The sequence below is a fragment of the Vulpes lagopus genome, chromosome 7 (genome assembly GCF_018345385.1).
Source record: "Vulpes lagopus strain Blue_001 chromosome 7, ASM1834538v1, whole genome shotgun sequence".
NCBI lineage: Eukaryota > Metazoa > Chordata > Mammalia > Carnivora > Canidae > Vulpes > Vulpes lagopus.
In genome coordinates this window covers 760,658-782,828 of record NC_054830.1, presented here as the reverse complement: position 1 = coordinate 782,828, position 22,171 = coordinate 760,658, and the positions used below count along the sequence as shown (strand labels likewise).

General features: G+C 66.5%; 3 protein-coding genes across 16 annotated transcripts; 2 read left to right on the top strand and 1 right to left on the bottom strand.

Annotated features, from left to right (window-relative positions):
- Window positions 1–7,280: 7,280 nt before the first annotated feature.
- REEP6 (receptor accessory protein 6) lies at window positions 7,281–11,439 on the bottom strand. Of its 2 annotated transcripts, XM_041763405.1 has the most exons (6): window positions 11,236–11,439; window positions 8,410–8,503; window positions 8,193–8,331; window positions 7,852–8,020; window positions 7,611–7,673; window positions 7,281–7,459 (listed from the first exon to the last, which is right to left on the bottom strand). In XM_041763405.1, exons 1-6 carry the CDS (start codon window positions 11,348–11,350, stop codon window positions 7,422–7,424), a joined length of 618 nt encoding a protein of 205 aa, XP_041619339.1. In that variant the 5' UTR covers window positions 11,351–11,439; the 3' UTR covers window positions 7,281–7,421. The 2 variants fall into 2 exon arrangements, with proteins under 2 accessions (XP_041619339.1, XP_041619340.1); XM_041763406.1 differs by lacking the exon at window positions 7,611–7,673 and having other exon boundaries at window positions 11,236–11,435.
- Window positions 11,440–11,567: 128 nt separating this feature from the next.
- Window positions 11,568–18,191, top strand: PCSK4 (proprotein convertase subtilisin/kexin type 4). 13 transcript variants are annotated; one of them, XM_041763331.1, is made up of 15 exons: window positions 11,568–12,407; window positions 12,670–12,774; window positions 14,119–14,211; window positions 14,284–14,412; window positions 14,491–14,567; window positions 14,666–14,754; window positions 14,974–15,146; window positions 15,235–15,447; window positions 15,860–15,960; window positions 16,040–16,143; window positions 16,211–16,328; window positions 16,540–16,719; window positions 16,808–16,932; window positions 17,218–17,340; window positions 17,473–18,191. In XM_041763331.1, exons 1-15 carry the CDS (start codon window positions 12,213–12,215, stop codon window positions 17,940–17,942), a joined length of 2,295 nt encoding a protein of 764 aa, XP_041619265.1. In that variant the 5' UTR covers window positions 11,568–12,212; the 3' UTR covers window positions 17,943–18,191. The 13 variants fall into 13 exon arrangements, with proteins under 13 accessions (XP_041619265.1, XP_041619263.1, XP_041619262.1 ...); XM_041763329.1 differs by having other exon boundaries at window positions 16,501–16,719; XM_041763328.1 differs by having other exon boundaries at window positions 16,501–16,719; window positions 16,808–17,340; window positions 17,473–17,685; window positions 17,849–18,191.
- Window positions 18,192–19,087: 896 nt separating this feature from the next.
- Window positions 19,088–21,848, top strand: C7H19orf25 (chromosome 7 C19orf25 homolog). The gene is made up of 3 exons (XM_041763409.1): window positions 19,088–19,211; window positions 19,443–19,574; window positions 20,727–21,848. Exons 2-3 carry the CDS (start codon window positions 19,445–19,447, stop codon window positions 20,951–20,953), a joined length of 357 nt encoding a protein of 118 aa, XP_041619343.1. The 5' UTR covers window positions 19,088–19,211; window positions 19,443–19,444; the 3' UTR covers window positions 20,954–21,848.
- Window positions 21,849–22,171: the final 323 nt, after the last annotated feature.

Sequence of the window (22,171 nt, the reverse complement as noted above, 5' to 3'; positions counted from 1 at the left end):
TGCTTTTATTCCCTTTGCCTCCCACTGGCCTTTTTAGAGACACTGTCACAAACAGGCAGGGCCCAGAAGCGACCCTAACAAGACATCTTGTAAGGTGTCTGTTTCCCCTCTTGCCCTGGCTACCAGAGATGATCTTGAGAGCATCAGCAATGCAGGCTAGGCCTCCTTCCTTTTTATTTCTTTTCTTTTTTTCCCTCTCCTCTCTGCTTTTACTTTCTAAGTAATGTCTACACCCAGCGTGGGGTCCGACCCCACCACCCTGAGATCAAGAGTGGCTCATTCCACTGACTGAGGCAGCCGTGCGCCCCTGGCTGGGTTTCTTTCAGGCCAGCACTGCTATCCATCCCTTCTTTATTCCTACTTAATATTTACAGTATTTTTTAAAAAGGTTTTATTTATTCATGAGAGACACAGAGAGAGGGAGGTAGAGACGCAGGCAGCGGGAGAAGCAGGCTCCCTGCCGGGAGCCCAACGTGGGACTGGATCCTGGGTCTCCAGGATTACGCCCTGGGCTGAAGGTGGCGCTAAACCACTGAGCCCCCGGGGTTGCCCTTTACAGCACTTTTTAAAAACAAGGGCACCCCGGGGGAGCATCCATGGCAGCAGGGCTCTCGGGGGGAGCTGGCAGGCAGCCCCACACTCATGCGGTCACTGTGTGCACGTGCGCTCACATGCACCCCAGCCATCCTCCTCCTCCTGGCCCAGTGCGCCCTCCCCAGCCCCCTGGGGCCACACTTCCACATCAGGCCATCCAGCACCCCCCTGCCCCAGCAAAGGAGACAGCTCAGAGCTCTCAGCCTGTCCCCTGTGCGCATGCGTTCTCCCGGACATAGTCTACTCTGTTCTCCTGGAGCAGGAGGGCAGACTTGGGCCATGTATGAATTGGGGGCCCCTGGAGGCTGTCATTCAGCAAACCTTCCCCTGGGGCCACCCTGGAAGGGCCACCCTTTTGCCTCCCCACCCCATGCGATGGTGTATGAGGTCATTTGCGACAGTCTGAACTTCTTTACCATCTGTGGTTGTGGTTTTGTCTCGGACAAGGGATGCTCAACTGCGGGGGGGTGGGGGGGTGGTCTCAGGTTCAGCCCCTGACCTTGCAGGTGACCTGCAGCCAGACCCTGCCCCTCTGTGGGCCTCAATTTTGCCATCTGTGGGTACCCTTTCAGCCCATCTTAGCTCTGAGGAGGGGAACTGCACTCTTTGGATTCCTTCTCTGGTCTCCCGTCCTCCCCAGCCCTGGGCCTGGCCCTGACTTCCCCGTCCCTGTCACCGTCCTCCCAGCCCCTGGTCTCCTATCCTCCCTGGTCCGGGCCTCCCAACCTTCCTGTCCCCATCCTCCCTGTCCCTGTCCCCGTCCTCCCGGCCCTGTCCTCCGCAGCAAGTGCTGAAGCTGGGCAATCCCTCTACTCCCTCCGCGGAGAGTGGGACCTGGTTCTGGAGGCTGGGGCCTGGGCGCCCCCTGGTGGCAGGAGGGCAAGGAGGGGATTCAAGGCACCTGCTGGGGCCTCCAGCCGGAGTCCCCCCTGCCCGCCGCCCCCTAGGGCGCCCCCTTCTCTCCTGGGCGCCGGCCTTCCCCCGATGCCCGTTCCCACCCAGCAGCCTCCTTCCGCAGCGCGCACCCAGGCCCCGGTGCCGCTCAGCCCTGCCAGCGCTGCCCCCCCCAGCCCGGGGTTACCCCTCTGCCTCACTGCCGTGGTGTGGGGTGTGGTGGGGCGCGGGGGTCCGCGGGGCAGCCCTGCCACAGCCCCAGGCCGGCTGGCCCAGCCGGAGGAGAGGCTCGCGTGGGGTGCGCTCCGGCAGACGACGTGGCCCCGCAAGCAGGACTCCCATCTCTCTGCTGCCCCCTCCCCGGCCCGGCGGCGACGTCGTTTCCCGGGACGATGGTGGGACAGTCACAGAGGACAACATGCCCTGGATTTCCTGGTCCACTCTTCAGCTTTAGCACAATGAGAAGCCAGAAGAGGACGCTGCCATCCTGAAGCCGTTCGCCCGGCACACGGGTCGGCGGGGCTCTGGTGTTTACTGGTGACCGTGTCCCCGCGGGCACAAGGCCCACGCCCGTGCGCGCTGGAGACTGGACCGTCGCTCGAAGGGGCCGTAGGGAGGCCGGTCAGGACCGCGCCCGCGGCCAGCTGCCTGGGCCGTCGCCCGGGAGCCCCGCTGGAGTGGCCGTCAGTCGGGGGTAACCGCAACAGGTGTTCACTGAGCCCTGAGACGCTCTCCCCACGACGCCGCAGGATGCTGGCTCCGGGTTCCAATGCTTTTCTTGCTATTTTTTTCTTAAAAGATTTTATTTATTTGAGAAACAGAGAGAGAGAGCACTAGCTGGAGGGAGGGGCAGAGGGAGCGGGAGCAGCAGGCTCCCCACGGAGCTGGGAACTCGCCGTGGGGCTCGATCCCAGGACCCCGAGTTCGGGACCTGAGCCGAAGGCAGATGCTTCACCGGCTGAGCCACCCGGGCGCCCCTTTTCTTACTATTTTTAGCTCTCTGCAGCCAGCAACCCCCTACTGCCTGCCCGGGGCCCGCCCTCCCCTCTCTCTGACCCTGAACCGGGCTGACCCACGGAGGACCTGGCCCAACAGCTGCCGAGAGCCCTCGGCTGTCCCACAGCCCCCAGGGTCACGTGCGGCTCGGCCGGTACCGGCGTGGCCCCCGCGGGGTGCAGTGTGCGGTGTCTGCTCCAGATGAAGGGTCCTCACCGCGGCAGGCCGAACCCGAGTCCAAGTCCCAACCTCCAGGACCTGGATGGGACCTGATTTGGAAAAAAGGTCTTTGCAGATGCAGTTAAGAGTCTCAAGATGAGATCATCCCGGATTATCCAGGTGGGCTCTAAACCCAGGGACAAGAGTCCTCGTAAGACAGGGACAGAGGAGACAGCCACGTGGCCAGGGAGGTGACACTGGGGGATGCGTCCGCAAACCCAAGGATGCCTGGAGCCGGAGCAGGCGGGAAGGACCGTCCCCTGGAGCCCGCGCAGGTCGCTCGGTCCCGCCACACTCTGACCTCCGGCTTCTGGCCTCCAGAATGTGGGAGAATGAATCTCTGTAGCTCTCCGCCTCCCCAGGACCCTCCGATGCTCACCCTGCCATCCCTGACCGGTGCACGCCCCAGGAAACACGAGCTCTGCTCACCAGAGGCCGGTTCTAGAAGGTTCCTAGCAGTTTTAGTCACTATATGCCCAAACGGGAAACGACTCCGTCCAACAGAGGAACAGTGCGCGACCACGCGGCCTGCAGCGCGGCCAGCCTGACGGGGCCACGCGGGGCAGGGCGGATCCCACGGCCGAGCGCTGCGCTTGCGGCCCCGTTGGCGGTGGCAAGTGACTGGGACGGGCTGGCCGTGAGGCGACACTGGCTCTGAGTTGCTGCTTACACTTTTCTGCATGTTATTTATTTTTATTTTCTTTTAATTTTTTTAAAGATTTATTTATTCATGAGAGAAACAGAGGCAGAGAGCCAGGCAGAGGGAGAAGCAGGCTGCCTGCGGGGATCCCGATGCGGGACTCCATCCCGAGACCCCGGGGTCCCACCCTGACCCGAAGGCACTCAACCTCTGAGCCACCCCGGTGTCCCCACTTTTCTGTATGTTTAAGTTACAAACAAAACAGGGGCGCCTGGGAGGCTCGGTGGGTGAGCGTCTGCCTTCGGCTCAGGGCGTGACCCCAGGGTCCTGCTCCCTGGGGCGCCTCTTGTCCCTCCCTCTGCCCCTCCCCCTGCTCCTGCTCACTCTCTCGCTCTGCTCTTTCTCCCAAATAAATAAAATCTTAAACAAACAAACAAACAAACAGGTCTGAGGGGCTAAAGGTCATTGTTTCCACCTGGTAAGGCGCGTGTGTGTCCTCCCACCCGTGCCCCCCGGTCAGCCGATCCCTGGCGGGCCGGGTCGGTATTTGGAGGGACACATCCCCTTTTGCTGCCCCCTTGGGCGGCGAGGGTGGACGCCAGCTGCAGGGGAGCCTGGTACCGCCTTCCCCCCTGGACGGTGGCCACGCCGCATTCCTCAAACAGCTGCACCAGCGATAAGCAGACTCCCAGGTCCCTGTCCCCAAGGCCCAGGCGACTCCTCGGCAGGGCGGGGTGGTGCTGCTTTAATGATTAGGTTCCGGTCCTCCCTCACCCCAGCAAAGCCTGCGTCCCCAAGCAAAAGCCAAAGTCCTCAGCACCCACACCTGTGAGGTCAGCCTCGCCCCGCTCAGCTCCTCTCCCCGCTCCCTCTTTCAGCTCCAGCCACGGCCAGCCCGCCCTTCCTCCCGGCGCAGCCCTGCCCCGGGCCCTTTGCGTGTGCTCTCCTCTCTGCCCAGGCCACTTTTGCCCTGGCTGTCACAAGACCCATGCCCTCTGACCTGACTCTCCCGTCTGCACGTCTCTGCTCACCGTCACCTCTGGAGAGAGGGCTTTCTCCGGCTCTTCCTGACCCCTGCTCCACCCCCCCACCATTCCCTTCCTTCTGACCTGTGTTTATCATGCTGCCGTCACCTCCCCAAGTCCTCAGGAGCCAGAATTGTTATCTCTCTGGGCCATTACCGCATCCTTGACTGTGGCAGCAGGGCCTGGCATACGGCGGGCGCTCAGGACTTGCTGAACGAGCAAACGAATGAGTCGGACCCGTCGCTCAGCTCCTTCCCCGGCGTTCTCAAGGATGAGGACACAGGCTGCAGGGTAGGAGGCTGCACAGGGCCGCCTCCGTTGGGGCACAGTGTGTGGGGCGAGAGGGGCCACCAGCAGCTGCAGACAAGCTGGGCCTGCGAAGGCGGGGGCTGGGCTGACGTGCCACTGGCCTGTGGGAAGTGACAGGCACGAGAAGTGTCTCCAAACACCGTCCAATGTCCCTGGGGCACCATTACCCCAAGCTGGGAACCCCTGAGTTATGGCCTTGTGAGCACCCTACTGATGCTCCCCTTGTGTCTCCACCAGAAATTGTGACCCGGGGGTGGGGGTGGGGCGAGTGGGGGCTCAGTCAGTTGAGTGTCCGGCTTCTGATTTTGGCTTAAGTCACGATCACAGGGTCGTGCTCAGCGGGGAGCCTGCTTGACAGTCTCTCTCTCTCCCTCTGCCCCACCCCCTGCTCACACACAATTTCTCTTAAATAAATTTTTAAAGTCTTTTTAAAGTTTTTTAAAAAGATTTTTAAGGGATCCCTGGGTGGCGCAGCGGTTTGGCGCCTGCCTTTGGCCCAGGGCGCGATCCTGGAGACCCGGGATCGAATCCCACATCAGGCTCCCGGTGCATGGAGTCTGCTTCTCCCTCTGCCTGTGTCTCTGCCTCTCTCTCTCTCTGTATGACTATCATAAATAAATAATAAAAAAAAAAAATTTAAAAAAAAAAAAGATTTTTAAAAATTTTTTATTTATTTATGATAGTCACACACAGAGAGAGAGAGAGGCAGAGACACAGGCAGAGGGAGAAGCAGGCTCCATGCACCGGGAGCCCGACCTGGGATTCGATCCCGGGTCTCCAGGATCGCGCCCTGGGTCAAAGGCAGGCGCCAAACTGCTGCGCCACCCAGGGATCCCAAAGTCTTTTTTTTAAAGATTTTACTTACTTATTCCTGAGAGACACAGAGAGCAGTAGAGACACAGGCAGGGGGAGAAGAAGGCTCCCTGCGGGGAGCCCAATGCAGGACTCGATCCCAGGACCCCAGGGTCACGACCTGAGCCCAAGGCAGACGCTCAACTGCCGAGCTACCCAGGCATCCCCAATTTTTTTTTTTTAATCTTAAAAAAAAAAAAACACAAGCCATGACCAACCAGAATCTGGGAGAGCAGGCCCTGGCACGGCAGGGCAGTGGGGGGCGCACACGGGGGGGAGGGCGAGGGCAGGTCCTTCTGAGCTGTGGCTGCAGGCGCAGGCTTGTCTTCAGGCGATGGGAGGTGCAGTGGGGTTGCCGCCCTCTTCGCAGTGGGCTGAGACACTCGGGACCCCCAGGTGCCGCCCCACCTGACACCACCTCCGTGCTCAGTCCCCGACACGCACACCCCTGCCAGCTTCCCACTCAGGCTCTGCCTCCAGGGACCTGCCCGCCCACGGGGGGTGTTCTCTTGTGTCACTGCACCGTTGGACTGAGTTTGCTCTGTTTGCTCGAGTGTTCGGCAGCTATATCCACGCGACAGGCTTGTCACCCTCTCGCTGCGGTCTCTGCCTGGTTCTACGATCAGGGCTGGGCTGGTGTCTAGAGGAGACCGACTGCAGGCTGTCACTCCAGCCTTCGCCCTCACCCCCACGCCCAGGAATGCCACCCTGATGCCAACTGCCAGCACCCCCACCTTGGGCCAGGGCTTCCTCCGCCCCTGCCCCCCACACCGTGTGCAGGGGTGGCCACTGCTCCCCCAGGAGCCAGCAGGGGTGGTGGGCAGGAGTGGTCTCGGCTACGCAGGCGACCCAGGCTTCCAGAGCCCACACCCCCCACCCAGGAGGGAGCTCCGGGTGCCCACAGCGGTTGGGGCTCGGCAACACCCAAGCTTAGCCTCCGTCCTCTCCCCATCTGCCCCCCACCCCTGCTGGCGATGCCGGGGATCCCTCCCAAATAAAGGCCTTGCACTCTAATTCTCGCTCCAATTCTCCTCCGGGAAAAGCCTTCCCAGCCACATGGCAGGAACGCGGGCAGGCACCTGTGGCTCTCTGGGCCTCAGTTTCTTCAAGCCTCTGCTCTTGGTCGGATGCGACAGTGCCCGCGAAGCCCCCGGCCCCAGGCTCCCCCCGAGGACACACGGCCAGACGGAGCTCGTCCAGATGAGCTTTATTGAGTGGCCCCTAGCAGGCCAGGTGTTTCAGCCGCCAGCAGTGCTGCAGACAGCGCAGCCTGTGCCTGGGGTGGGGCCAGCGGCAGGTGACCTCGGTGGTGGACTCGGAGGTGTACTCCAGGGACGACTCGGACGGGCCGGAGCCAGGCAGCTCGGGCACCGAGGAGCTGCCGCTGGGCTGCGTCAAGGACTCCTTCCCATTCTGTCTGCCGGACTTGGAGGCCTTGGGGGCCGGGTCCCCGGGCCCATCTGAGGTCTTGTTGGGGGACTGCGCGGGGACGGCGGTGCCGCTGGGGGACTGCGAGCCCTGGCTGGAGGAGGTGTTGGGGCGCTGCGCGGAGCCTGAGGACTCTTGGGCTGGCTGGGGTTGGCCCGAGGCGGTGGCGGATGACTGGGGACGCGGCTGGCCGGCGGTCTCGGAGGACTGTCTGGAGGCGGCTCGCGGCCGAAGCTGCACTCTGGACTTGCTGGGCACCCGGGAGGTGCCGGCCGGGGGGCGCACCTGGGGCTGGGCCGAGATGGTCTGCGAGGAGCTGGCGGGGACTGGCTTGCTCGGGGACGAGGGGCTCGTGGAGGTCTCTGCCGGCGAGTCGGTGGGGGAATCCCGGGGGGACTTGGGCCGCGATGTGCCCCCCGGGTCGCCAGCGGGCGGCGGCTCCTTGTGGAGGCTGGGCGAGGCTTTCACTTGTCCTTCTGGAGCTGAGCCACACTTGCTTTGGCTGCAAAGACACGGCCGAGGGGGTGAGGCGGGGCAGGGCGGCGGCCAGGGGCACGGGCCCACGAGGCCGTTCTCCCGTCGTCCGCGGGGACCGCTGTTCACGCAGACCTGCACCCCCACAGGCCGACCTCCCGGGGCTGGGGACTACGTACGCTCAGCTCCAAGGGCGGCTGCGGGCGTGACGAGAGCCCGGCCGCGGGCCAGGGTCTGCAGGACTGGTTCCCGAGAGCGTAGGAGAGAGAGGCTGACAGTGAGGGGGCCGCCGAGGGGGGCGACCCGGGGGGCGGCCAGGACGGAGGGGGCAGGAGAGGGCTGAGCAGGGGCTGGGGGGCTGGGACCCAGGCACACGGAGGCGGGGACACGGCGACACCCCCGCGCCCCGCGAGCACACACCGTCCCGAGTGATTCCGGCCGCCACGTCCAGGGCTCGCCCGCTGAAGTCCCTCACGACGCTGTCCACGGCCTCGTGGTGCTTTAGAAAGAGTGGACGAATGGCGCGATGATACAGCATGTGAGCCCCGTTCCACGGCCCGGGAATCATGCAGAACAACAGGAAGGCGCACTGTGGGGACACGGCAGGTGTGAGGCTCGCTGGCCCTGGGGCACGGGGCTGGGCCACCCCGTCGGACAGCCTGGGGACGGGGCAGCAGGGTGCGGTTCCCGCCAGCCCCGGGTCCTGGTCGCCGGCCCGCCCCGGGGGGCCCCAGGCCCGCGTGTGACCTGGCGGCACGCACCTTGCCCGCGTAGTAGAAAGGGAACCAGGACAGGAGTAGATCGCTGAAGAACTCTGCCAGCCCGAACAGGCCGTACACCACCCAGTAGGTGAGCCACACAGTGTCGTCGTCTTTGCTTGGGCTCTCGATAGCCTTGATTCTGGGGGCGGGGCGGCGAGTCAGGGGCTGCCCAGGGCCCCCAGACGCCCCCGCCCCCGGGCAGCCAGCAGGCACTCACGATGCATAGGCGGGGTACACAAAGCCGATTACATTGCACAGTAGAGACGCCCCGAAGCCGAACAGAAGATACAGGCTTAGCAGAGTGGCAGCTCCTGCAGGAGAGAGGGCGTGGGCAGGGCGGCACCCCTGGGCCGCCTCCCGCCGCAGACCCGGTCTGCAGCAACCACTCCCCCTACAAGCTCGGGGACCCCACAGGATGGGTTTGCCACCCTTGCGGCACTTGGGCGACCGTCACCGTGGCCCCGGGCCCCGTGTTTTGTGTCTGCAACCAGGTAACCGGTCGGTCTGTGCCCCCCCCACTGGCCCCAGACTGCGAGCCCCCCAAGGGCCGGCGGGGACCTTGGCCCTGAGAGGTACAGAGTAGCTGTTTGTTGAACGAGTAAGTGACCATCTGCCAGTATAAGCGCCCTGCTCAGGTCCCATGGGAGGGGCTGGGCGCCAGAGACCGGCGTCCGAATGAAAGTCACGGGAGAAAACCCAAAAGTAAGGCCATTCTGTCATCCGGGCTGGATTCCCAGTGAGCAGGGAAAGGCAACATTTGTGACTTTGATCTCAATGGAGTTTTTCATCCTCACCGCTGCGGACAATCGGGGCAGGATCATCTTCGGTGGGGACGTCCTGGGCCCCGGGGTGCCAGGGAGCATCCCTGGCCCCCAGCCCCCGATGCCAGGAGCACCCCCAGTCGTGACAGCCACCAACGTCCCCAGTCACTGCCCAGTGTCCCGAGAGGGACAGCATGGCCCCGTGTAAGGACCCTTGTCTTAGCACAAGACAGCTTAGCACGGAGAGCCCGCTGCTTTCCTACCTGCCGCACGACACGGAGCAGCCTCAGTTTCCCCATCTGAGAATGGGGTGGTAATAGCCCTGTCTCCCAAGGTTGCTGCGGCGATAGCTAAATACCACTCAGCTCTACGCGTTTCCCCAGCACCCTCTAGGCACACACATGCTTTCCCAGCAGTAAATGAGGGCTCAGAGAAAACACCCCTGGGGGAGGCAGGGAGCCAGGAGCACGAGCCACTCTGAAAGCAAGGATGGTAAATACTGCATTTATTAAGTGCTTCTGGTGTGCAGGTCCCTGCACTTCCCCGCCGTAGCCCACTCAATGGCCAGAACACACTGGAAACTGGGGGAGTGAGACCCAAGGTCACTCAGAGAGCCTCTGGGCTCCTGGGAGCACTTTATAGCCTCCAGCCTCCTCCCCCAGGCTGTTATCTGCAGAGACAGAGGGCGCCGGTGTGCCAAAGGGCAGAGTCACCCCCACCCTTCCCTCCACCTGCGTTGGTCTTTATCCCTAGGGCCTGGGGTCAGGGGAGGGAGGGGAGCCTCCCCAGCGGGCCTTAGGAGGTCTGGTCACCGTCTCTGCTGGGTTTCGTCTGTTGCTGTTGGGGCTGGGGATCTGATCATTTGGGGCAGCTGGGGCCCAAGAGGTCCCACATCTGGATGGGGGGGAAAGTTCTGGTTGGGAGGAGCAGCTTTCCTAGGGCACCTCTCCCCTCAATCCCTATTCCTGCAGCCTCAGCAATGGGTGGATGACCTTGGACATGGGGGGAGCAAGCTCTCTGAGATCAGCAACAGATGGAGCTGGGGGGGCAGATGGAGAGGTGAGGAGGGAGGGGTGGATGCTCCAGACACGGCAGGTGGCAGAGGCAGCCTCCCACGAAGCTCCTGACGCTAGGGGAGGGCCTCAGTTTCTTCCCTGTGACTCCCAGCCTCCCCAGGAGGCCCCTCCCCCCACTGCCCTATGACCTAGAGTCCCTGCCTCCAGGTACCAGGGATGTGGAAATGTGCAGAGAAGCCAGGGCAGGTTCCTGGCTGAGCTGACCTGCCCTGACACCGCAGGCCCCGGGAAGCAAAGCACCGGCCTTCCCTGGGCCGCTGGGCACGGGTTCCCCTCTGGGGGAAATGGGAGGAAAGAGGACTCCCAGGATCTGCACACAGAGGTGTTCAGAACACACACCCTGTCCTCACCCAAAGCCCCCCTGCTACGTTCTGGACAAAGTGTCCCTGTGATGCACCCCGGGTGTGTGTGGGGGGTGGCGGCAGAACTGATGGGCCTGGTACACGGGAAAAGAGGGGAAGGAGGCATTTGAGGAGTGCTTCCCAGACAGTGTGGGACACTGGCAGGGGCCCCCCAAGGTCACCGAGGAGGAAAGGAAGAGGAGGGGGTCCTGGAATGGTTACAGTCAGGAGTCCCGCTCCCGGGCTGTTGGGGCTCCTCTCTACGCTCCCGCATCCACTACCCCTCCAGCCCCGTCACAGCCTCAGACAACCCAACCCAAGTATTCACGCACAGTGGGCCAACGCCGTGGGGGGGGGGGGCTCGCAGGAAACGGGAGGGAAGAGAGGTGGGGGAGACCCTCCCGCCCCAGCAGGATGCTCCACTTGCTTCCAGGCTGGGATCCTTGTGGGACGCGGTGGAAAGACTCCAGGGCACTGGCCGCCTACCCGCCGCCCTCTCCTCCCCCAGGGCGGACACAGCAACTGGAAGAACCGGACTTCGGCCTGGCGGTCACCCAGGGCCAGCAGGGAAGGGGCGGCGGCGGCCTGCGGCCAGACCCGAGGGTGGGAGTGGAGGTAATGCAGGGGCCGAGAGAGGGGGTGACACTCGCCCGAGATCGCACGACGAGGGCAGAGGACAGGCTGCTGGCAGACGCGAGGTCCTGGCGCACGACCCCTCCCCAGGATCTCCGTCTGTCTCCCTGCTGGACGGTGAGGTGCGCCCCGCCGGCCGCGAGGGGTCGGGACCGGGGCCCCGGCGCCCCGGGGCCTCAGTGTGCCGGTCGGCGAAATGGGGCAGCAGTCCCGAGCGCCCCGGACGGCTCACCCGCGGCCAAGTACCGCTTGTCGACACCTGTCTTGGCTTCGAGAGCCCCTAGCGCTTCGGTGACCAAGTTCCTCTGTTCCAGAAGGTGCTCGAAGCGCTGGCGCAGGCCGTCCATGGCACCGGCGGGCCCGGGGCTGGCAGCCCGAGCTCGACCGCGGCCCCGCGCACCGGCCCCGCTGCGCTCGCGCCTCCGTCCCGCGGCGCGAGCAGCCCCGCTCCGCCCCCAGGCTGGTCTCCGCCCCCTGCCCCGCGCCCCGGCCAATGGGAGGGCAGGGCGGACAAAGGAGGTGGGGCCTGCCCCGCCTCCCCCGCCGCATTGCCCTCTGGCGGGCCGCGGCCGCCGCAGCCGCGACTCCGGGGGCAGTGGGCGGGGCGCCGGGGCTGAGCGCGCCGATTGGCGGACGGGCCGGGACGTGGGCGGAGCAGGGGGCGGGGCCACGGCCGGGGATTATTGGCTGAGCCGCCGTGGGGGCGGAGCCTCTGGCGGGAGGACCCGAGAGAGGCCGGAGCTGATTGGCGAGGGCGGGGGAGGGGCGGGGCTGATCATAAAGGAGGAGGGCGGCCTCTCGGGGCAGGGGGTTGGGGCGCCCCGAGTCCGGGAGGCGGGACTTACTGGGAAGCGCTAGTGGGCCGGCGCCGGGCAGGAGGCAGGGCTGATTCTCGGGGGCGGGGCCGAGGAGAGCCGCGGCGACCCGGCTCCCCTGGGTCGGGAGAGCGGGTCACTGTCCAGGTCGGGGACACTGAGGCTGCAGACGGCTCGGGTCTGCGGAGGCCGCGGGCGGCCGTGGGCGCCCCCCGACTCGGGCCGGATCTTCGCGCCCCTCAAGGGGGAGCCGCAAGGCCCCCTGGGAGTTGAAGCCTTCCAGGGGTTGCTATGGCCCCGGGGGCGGGGCGGGCGCCGGGGCCGACTCGGCGGTTTGCCCAGGGGGAGGGGCTTTCGGAGGCCCCGGCCCGGCCCCGCCCCCGCCGCCGCCGCCATGCGGCCCGCCCGGACTGCGCTCTGGCTGCGCCTAGCCGTGGCCCTGGGCCTGGCCCTCGTTGGCCCCCTGCCTGTGGGGTGGTCCTCGGCCCGGGCCCCCATCTATGTCAGCAGCTGGGCCGTGAGGGTGTCCCAGGGTTACCGGGAGGCCGAGCGCCTGGCGCGCAAATTCGGCTTCGTCTACCTGGGGCAGGTGGGTGGGACCCGATGGACAGGGGGGGCTGGGCCTGGACGACCCCAGACCCCGGCAGACGGGAGGGGTACTCCAGATGTCCAGAAGCCCCAGCCCACCCCTGCCTCGACCAGCTTCAGATTCTGGGGCCTCTGGGGGGCGACCGAAGCCCCCACCTGGGCACCTGGTGGGGGGGGGAGCAAGCCAGAGGTGTTGGCCTGTCCTGGGGCACTGCATGTCGGAGCCAGGTGCCATGCTCGCGGATGCTTCTCCACGTTCCCAGATCTTTCCTGACGGGCAGTACTTCCACCTGCGGCATCGGGGCGTGGTACAGCAGTCCCTGACCCCACACTGGGGCCATTGCCTGCGCCTGAAGAAAGACCCCAAGGTGAGCATGGCCTGGGGGTCTCGGTCACCTGCCCTGAGTCTGGGTCTCTGCTCGTCCTCGAGGCTCGGCACACTGTCAGCATTTCTTGTCACTCCCACTCCCACCCCCAGCCCCCTCCTCTGTCTCACCCCGAAAGATCAACATTCTTACATACTCCGTACAGAGGGCAGGTACCGTCAGAGTTCACGGGATGGGGGGAAGGGAAGTGGCCCTTTATACGACGGGGGCGACGGCTCCAGAGTAGGAATCCCGCCTGAAGTCACCCAGCGAGCCTGTGAGATGCTCAGAGAAGTCCCGGATTGGGAGAAAGGCTTTAGCTGCCAAGTTGGGGGGTCGAGGCTGAGTCTGCAAGCCCTCGGGAGCCATGACGGGGTATGGGCTGGGCCAGGGGAGCTGATCGGCATGGAGGCAAGAGCCTTGATGGCCTGAAACCCACTGGGAGCACTGGGGACAGAAATCGCTGGTTCAAGCTGGGGTTTGCAGGACAGAGGGGCCAGGGTTTGCCGATGGATTGGATGTGCGGGACGGAGAGAAATCAGGCCCAGCTCTGTCCATAGTGTGGAGCTGGGCAAATGGGGAGACGGTTGCCCCATCACTGAGATGAGGGCGAGGGCACATGAACTGGTTTGGGGATGTTGAGAGATCAGCAAGGGAGAAGGAAGGGCAGAGGTCTGAGGGAGAACAGCCTGGGGCGGGCAGAGGAGCATGTGCAAAGGCCCCGGGGTGAGTCAGCCGCTGTGGCTGCAGCAGAGGGAGGCTGGTGAGGGCCAGATAAAGCAGGGCTTCGTGGGCCCCGGAGAGAGGGGCAGCAGGGCACAGTCTCAGCAGAGAGTGATGCTGTAGAGAGGCACGGGGCCGAGTGGGGACCAGGGAGGAGGTGGGTATGGCCACCCAGGGGTGTCTTGTGAGGGGTGGGGAGGACTGGTAGAGAGAAATGGCCACCGCAGCAGGGAGATGGGCAGGTCTTGGGCAGAAGAATCTGGAACAGGGACCGGAGAAGGGGCAGGGCTGGACCTCGGGTCAGTGGGCCCAGGGCCCCTCTGAAGGCAGTGCCCCAGGCACGTGAGGACCCCAAAGAGCAGCCCCAGCAAACACAAGGCCTTAGGCCCACCCCCACCACGAGGGACCAGGACAGGCCGTGGCCCACCCGGACACATGCCGCCCCAGCCGCGGCCCCACAGACAGCCGCCCCTTGGCAGGCCTGGGGAGGAGGCCTGTCGACCCGGGCCCTTTGGGGAGAGACTCAGGGGGGCAGGTCCCGTTGGGCGGCAGGTGCGTGAGGGCAGGAGGGTGGGGTGGCCGGAGGGGTGCAGCCCCCCTCCTGCAGTGTGCACCTGTCTCCAGGTGCAGTGGTTTGAGCAGCAGACGCTCCGGCGGCGGGTGAAGCGCTCGTTGGTGGTACCCACGGACCCCTGGTTCCCCAAGCAGTGGTACATGGTGAGTGGCCCGGGCGGGGGTGGGGGTGGGCTGCGCCAGCGCCCCACTGACCCCCACCCCCACCGTGCACAGAACAACAAGGTGCAGCCGGACCTGAACATCCTGCAGGTCTGGAGTCAGGGGCTGTCGGGCCAGGGCGTGGTGGTCTCTGTCCTGGACGACGGCATCGAGAAGGACCACCCGGATCTCTGGGCCAACTACGTGAGACCGGGGGCACCGGGGCGGGGGCTGCCCCAGGTGCCACGGCCCGGCCCCCCTCACGTCCCCACTCCGCCCCAGGACCCCCTGGCCAGCTACGACTTCAATGACTACGACCCAGACCCCCAGCCGCGCTACACGCCCAGTGACGAGAACCGGTGAGCCTGGCATCCCACAGGGTGTAAGGGGAGCCCCCGCTGCCCTGCAGGGGCCGTGGGGGGCACTGCAGCTGGCTCCCCTCTCCCCTTGGCGCCAGGCACGGGACCCGCTGCGCTGGGGAAGTGGCAGCGATGGCAAACAACGGGTTCTGCGGCACCGGCGTTGCCTACAACGCCCGAATTGGAGGTACGTGGGGTCCAGCTCCTCCTGCCCCGGACACTGGGTGACCGGCAGTGCCGGGTACAGTTAGCGGACAGACCCGAGAAGGCACCTCTGGGGGCCACAGGGCCCCGCACGAATGCCCTCCTGTGGGGGGCAGAGGGGGCCCCTTGGTCAGACCTGCCCGGAGGGGTGGGGTGCGGCCGGGCGTACGCCGAGGCCCGACGCCCACCCCCCTCTGGGCAGGCGTGCGCATGCTGGACGGCACCATCACAGACGTCATCGAGGCCCAGTCGCTGAGCCTGCAGCCGCAGCACATCCACATCTACAGCGCCAGCTGGGGCCCCGAGGACGACGGCCGCACGGTGGACGGCCCGGGCATCCTCACCCGGGAGGCCTTCAGGCGCGGCGTGACCAAGGTGAGCACACCCGGGGCCGCGGTGGGCCTGGGCCTGCTCTCAAGGCCGACGCCCCCATCCCGGTTCCCCCACCCGTCCCTGTGTGCAGGGCCGCGGTGGGCTGGGCACGCTCTTCGTCTGGGCGTCGGGCAACGGCGGCCTGCACTATGACAACTGCAACTGTGACGGCTACACCAACAGCATCCACACGCTCTCGGTGGGCAGCACCACCGAGCACGGCCGCGTGCCCTGGTACAGCGAGGCCTGCGCCTCCACGCTCACCACCACCTACAGCAGCGGCGTGGCCACTGACCCGCAGATCGTGAGTGCCCGCTGCCCCTGCCCCCGCCCTCTGCCCCCTGGCCCCTGCCCCATTCCCTCCTGTTCTCTGCTCCCTCCGGCCTGTTTGTCCCCACTTTCCCACCTGCCCCTTCTCTCCCATCCCCTTGCCCTGATTCACTCCCACCCCTCCCCTTCTGCTGTCCCCTCCCCCGACTGTCCCCCCTCCTAGGGGCTGCCCTGTGACACCTGGAACACGATGGGCCCCAAGACCAGGCCCCACAGCTGTCACCCCTTCACACACCCTCCTGTCTTCCAGGCAGGGTCGGCTCCCCAGGTGTGCGACCTGGGCGGCACTCAGGGCCCTGTCCCTGGTGGTATCTCTGGTACATTCTTGAACAAAGTGTGGGTTTGCGTGTGTGCCAGGCCCCCCAAGTCCCCCTGTCTGCCCCTAGGTCACCACAGATCTGCACCACCAGTGCACGGACAAGCACACGGGCACCTCGGCCTCAGCCCCGCTGGCTGCGGGCATGATTGCCCTGGCTCTGGAGGCCAAGTAGGTGACGGAGGGGACCCTGCTTACTGCGCTCACCCCCCAGCATGGCCCCAGCTCACCTGCCCTCGCCTGCCCTCAGCCCATTCTTGACGTGGAGGGACATGCAGCACCTGGTGGTCCGTGCGTCGAGGCCAGCACAGCTCCAGGCCGAGGACTGGAGGACCAACGGTGTGGGGCGCCAAGGTGAGGCAAGGCCAGGGGGAGGGGGCGCCACGGCCATGGGGCGAGTGATGACCACCCCTCCACACAGTGAGCCACCACTATGGCTATGGGCTGCTGGACGCCAGGCTGCTGGTGGACATGGCTCGAACGTGGCTGCCCACACAACCCCAGCAGAAATGCGTCGTTCGGATCGTCCACACCCCCACGTGAGCGCCCTCCTCAGCCGCCCCCACTGTGCTCACCTGCCACCTCCCCACTCCTGTCATTGCCATGGGGGGGGTGACGCACACATGGGAGGCTGGCCCCAAGGCCCGTTGACCCACCTGTAACGGAGAGGTGAGCCCAGACCCCATCTGCTGGCCGCCCATCCCCCAGCAGGCCCGCAGGAGGGGCCCTCACCCCCCACGCCGCCCCTAGCCCCATCCTGCCGCTGACGCAAGTGAGGAAGAACGTGTCGGCCTGCGCGGGCCGCGCCAACTACATCCGCTCCCTGGAGCACGTGCAGGTGCAGCTGTCTCTGTCCTACAGCCGCCGGGGGGACCTGGAGATCTCGCTCACCAGCCCCATGGGCACCCGCTCCACGCTCGTGGCCATCAGGTACAGGGCTGGAGGCGCACACCGGGGTCCGGGGTCCCCCCCCAGCTAGCGGCCCCGCCTCCACCCCGACCCCCACCTCCCATCCCAGACCCTTGGACATCAGCGGCCAAGGCTACAACAACTGGATCTTCATGTCCACCCACTTCTGGGACGAGGACCCGCGGGGCCTGTGGACCCTGGGCCTGGAAAACAAAGGCTACTATTTCAACACGGGTGAGGGCTGCGTGCAGGCTGGGGCCCCCGGGGACCCCTCGCAGAGGGGCGCCCAGCAGTCCCCCGACAGACCCAGCGTGTGTGTTCGGTGCATACTGGGCACCCGGTTACCAGCACACGGTAGGCCTTCAGTTACCCCTGCACAGCGGGGGCTCAGCCCGGTGCCGTCAGGGTCTGGGAGTCCAGCTCCCGGCGGGGTGGCCGGGGAGCGGGGCCCGGGAGGGCAGGACCAGGCGGCCAACAGCCTCTCCCCCTCCTCCCCGTGCCCACCGCAACCCCTGCCAGGGACGCTGTACCGCTACACGCTGCTGCTCTACGGGACGGCCGAGGACATGACGGCGCGGCCCCCGGGCCCCCAGGTGACCAGCAGCGCGTGCGTGCAGCGGGACACAGAGGGGCTGTGCCAGGGTGAGTGCCTGGCGTGGCACGGCCTGCTTGCTGGGAGGCGGCAGCGGCGGGCAGTGTGCGTGTGCAGCCGGGGCGGGAGGGCAGACGCGGTGAGGGCCTCGGCCTCTCACCCCGGGCATGTCCCCCGCGCAGAATGCCACAGCTCCGCCTACACCCTGGGCCACCTCTGCCTTTCCTACTGCCCTCCGAGGTACTGCAAGCACACCCAGCAGGCGGTGACCGGCGGGCCTGGGCGCCCGGCCACACCCGCGCTGCGCGTCTGCTCCAGCTGCCGCGCCTCCTGCTGCCCCTGCCGCGGCGGCTCGCCGCTCAACTGCACCGCCTGTCCCCCGTCGTACTCGCTGCGTGAGCATCGGGGCTCCTGCTCAGGACCTGTGCCTCCCAACAGCACCCCCCAGCCCACCGCAGTTGGCCACCCCAGGTGCCACCGTGGCCGCGCCCAGGCCGTGGTACTGACGCTGCTGGCCGTGGCCTTCGGGAGCCCCTTACTGTGCCGCCTCCTCTACAGGCTGCCCGCCGCCACGTGGGGGCCTCCCCGGCGCTGGGGCCACCCCCACCACCCCCCCAGGTCCAGCTGCTGCCTGGAACCTAGAGACATCTGACTAGGAGGGAAACCAGTGCCTGGACCGGCACTGCTGTCCTGCTCCTTTGCTACAGACTGGAACCGGGCTGGGGATCGGAGAACCTGCCCCGAGGAGGCCCGGCCGGTCACTGAGGCCCCCGGGCCGGGGGTGGCCGGCGTGGCATCCTGGACCCAAAATTGGCAGGTCCAGGGGAAACACAGAGAAAAGTCTCCTTACACAGTTTGGGGTGGGGTGGGGTGGGGTGGGCTGAGGTCGGGTGGTGACAGCCATCCCTTCCCAGCCCCAGAAGCGGGCCGGAGGAGCAGGGACAACAAACGACACCACCCAGGGTCTCAGGCACCACATCCGACCTCAGAGTTTGCAAATAAAGGTTGAATAGGAGGTGCCAAGTCTGTGGTCTCCTTTGGGGCAGGGGCAGTGCCCCCCCGATGGCATGGTTGGGGGTTCCCGGGTGCCGGCTTGGGGACTGTCTTCTCCCTGACATCAGGCCCTGGAGGACCCAGTGGCCCACAGAGAAGGGGGCCAGCCCTGATGCCAGAGCCCAGCCGTGGTGGGGTTGGGCGCCAGGGAGACGGTTCCCAGGGCAGCCTGGCTCCTCGCAAGCCCCTGCCCGAGGCCGCCGGCATGGACATGTATGGATCCGTTCATCCGTCGATGCAGTCGCGCCGTCCTCCCCCCGGCTGTTGTGGATCACACCGCTGCAGCCGTGTGTCCCGCAGGGCTTGGCCGCCTCCTTCCAGCCTCGGTGGCCTCATCCGTGCGATGACGCTGCATCTAGCACCTGCTTCAGTAAACGTGTGATGAGGAGAGCATCTCGCCCGCCCGGCTCACGGGGAGCACCCAGGTGTGCCTCCGCTCACAGCCTCCCCAACCCAGCCGCGGGGGAGGTTTCGGGGACCGGACGGGCGACGCCGCCCAGCGTCCAGCGCCCCGGCCACCTCCCCGAGACCCGCACGGCCAGCCCGCCTGGCCACGGCAGCACGTGGGTTGTGTCCCCTTTCGGCAGGACGCCGGGAGTGGGTGCTTTGTGACGCGGCGAGGGCAGCCGGGACAGGACCCCGCGCCCACCCCGTGCTCTTCCAGGGACCCCGCAGCCAGCAGCGACGCGAGGGCCTTGAGGGCGCGGCCCCTTTAAGAGGGGGCGTGGCCCCGCGGCGGGGGCGGGCAGGAGCCAGGGGAGGCAGGAAGTGTGCGTCACGTGCCCGGGGGCGGGGCTCCGCCGCGGCCGGAAGCGGAAGTGGCTCCTCGGCGGCGCCCGCGGTGCTGCAGGCGCGCCGGCGTGAGGAGGTAGGGGCGCTGGAGGCGTTAGCGGGGAAACTGAGGCAGAGGCGGCGCCAGGCGCCGGCCCCCGCTGGCCCCACGTTGTCGGTCCTTGGGCGGGCCGGGGGCGGAGCGAGCCCCGGGGGGCGGGGCGGGCTCCCCCGGGAACGGGGCTCCGGCGCCGTGTAGGAGTTCGCGGGGCGGGAGGCGGGGCCCGGGGGGGCAGAGCCCGTCAGCGCCCTCCCCTCTCGCCTCCAGAAATGGGCTCCAAGGCCAAGAAGCGCGTGGTGCTGCCCACCCGGCCCGCGCCGCCCGCGGTGGAGCAGATCCTGGAGGACGTGCGGGGCGCGCCCCCCGACGACCCCGTCTTCGTCGCGCTGGGCCTGGACGGTAGGAGCGGGGCAGGGGCGGGCCTGGGACCCGGCCCCGGCGGAGCGGCGGTCGGTGAAGCCCGGGAATTAGGAGCGACCCTAGTCCGAGCCGGGCTGTCTGCACGCGCGCCTCGGGGCGCCCGCCGGCCGCCGGCAGTGCCGTCTTGGGGCGCCCCTGACCTCGGGTCGACGCTTCGAGGGTTCGGGCCCCGGGGTGGGGGCTAAAGGGGAAAGACGGGTTCTTGGCTTGCAGCTGCGGGGTGAAGGTGGGGTCGCGGCGGGGTCCACCCCTTGTCCTGGAAGTCGGGCCGGGCGGTGTTGCCAGCGGGTTTTGTGTTCTGCTCCGAGCTGTTCGTTTCTCCGGTCCTTGGACCTTCCCGGAGGCCGCGTTCTGTCCCCGCAGGCTGCTGCTCAGCCCCCCCACCGGGCACACACTACCCCCGAAAGTGCCCGCCCTGGGGTCACTCTGGTGGAGGAGTGACCGTTGGTCTTGGGGGACCAGAGCTGGGGAGAAATGCGTTGGGGTTTTTGGGGGGGAAAATGAAATAATAGTAGGAATTTGGTGCTTTGCTCAACCTGTCTGTGTTTCGAGTGTCAAGAGTCCCTGGTATCAGAGCATCTGGAAGGTTCTGTTGGACGGAGCAGCCCCAGGACCACGCCCACCAGCGTTTCCAGGGAGGGGAGACTGAGGCCGGGCTGTGCGAGGACCCACGGAGGGGGAGCGCCTACCTGGACCTCATGTCCTGGCCGCCCCGAGCATCGTGTGGCCTGTGTCCCTCCTTAGTACCAACGCAGGTGATAGGGTGACTTCTCGTCAGGTCCTAGTTTCCCGGCCTGTCCCCAGAGCAGGGAAGCAGGCAGCGTGCATCCCGGCAGGTGCTGTTACGTGCAGCTTCCCGGACTGTCGGGTTTCACAAGGATGCATGGCCAGGGAGCAGGTGTAGGGAGGTGCAGTGTGGCATCTGGCCTGGAGAGGCTGGTAGGAGCCCGCCGGCCCTGTGACTCCGTCCGCCGCCGTCTGCGGGTTGGAGGCCGATACACACGGGGGCCTGGGGACGCAGGGGCGAGGCTTCTCTGTGATGTGTTTCCTCCAGTTCCCTGCTTTGCTGGGGCGACACACAGTGTCCTCTCCTTGCCCCTGCCTCACCAGTGTGCTGTGTCCTGTCCCCAGACTCCCCGGGCCTCTCCCAGCGGGCAGAGGACACAGAGGCCCAGCAGGAGCAGCTGTACCAGCAGAGCCGGGCCTACGTGGCCATGAATCAGCGGTTGCAGCAGGCGGGCGACGGGCTGAAGCAGAAGTGTGAGGACCTGTGGCGAGCTGGGGAGGAGCTGGAGCGGGATGTCGGCCAGGTGAAGCAGGTGGCACTGCCGGGAGCCACAGCTGCCTCCTTGGGCTGACTGGTTGGCCCGTGAGCTGAGCACATACACCGGGCAGGGTGCCCCCAGCTCCCAGACGCCTGACCCAGCTCAGCGGAGACCAGGCCCCCAGGGCCCCGAAGCACCCGGAGACCCTGGGGGACACAGCCTGCGTGGGGGGGACATGTGCACCAGCCTCAGCCCCGCCTGGCCCCCCTGAGGGTCAGGTCTGGACCATGTGGACACTGCTCCCCCCGGGGCCCGGGAGCCCACACTGGACGTCCACAGGCTCCCCAGCCCCCCAGAGCCACGCTGTCCACGCGCCTCTCCCTGCCCCTGACGACCCTGCTTCCCCCATCGCCCCGGCCCCCTGGGCTGTTGGGACCCACTCTGCGGTCAGTGCCCGTGTCCGCCTGAACTGCAGGGCCCCGGGGTTCCGGAGGGGCCAGACGTGAGACGGGGCCTCTGGTGGGGGCCTCCCCCAGGAGGCCCTGGGCACCTTGATCCAAGGCCCGGGCACTCCCCCAGGGCCAGGTAACGGGGTGCAGAACCGACCTGGGGGCTGTGGGGCTCTGTCATTGGTGGCCCTGTGAGGACAAGCTCACCCGTCTCCCACGTGAGCCCTTACTGGCTGCCCCCCACCCTGTGGGGGCATGTGGGGCCATGGAACAGGAGTGGCTCTTGAAAAGGGCTTTTCTCACCAGAAGACAAACTTTGGGAAGACCAGAGCCGCAGGGACTGCGAGAGGCATTGCAGAAGCCAGGCTGCTCGCCAGGGAGCCCCAAGCCCCTCCTGCCTCCCCACCTGCCCGTGCACAGTGCCTCCATGAGCTGCCCCTCTCCAGGGGTCCCCAGGGGCTCTGAAGCTGTCCCCAGGGCCTGGCACCATGACCCAAGCATCCCGGAGGTGTTTCTCTGAATAAGCTGAGCCTGCTTTAGCCTGAAAGACTCCGAAAACTGGAAACCAGAACGTGGCCTCCGGGGACACAGTGTACAGAGAACACAGGCCTGGCGCCCGTGAGGGCAGTGGACGCCGAGGCCACCCCGTCCAGGGCCCATTGCACACCCTGACCCCACTGCCGCCAGTTCACCTTTGGTGCTGGCACCTCACCCCTCCCTGCTTGGGCCCTGCGTGACCACGGGGTGCTGTCTCCTCTCCGGGGCCCCCCCAGAGGACTTTTGGGAGCGGGTCAGAGTTGGAAGCCGGGCTCCCCAGGTGGAGGTCCCTCCCGGCCCCTGGCCCGCCCTCAGCCCTGGAGAC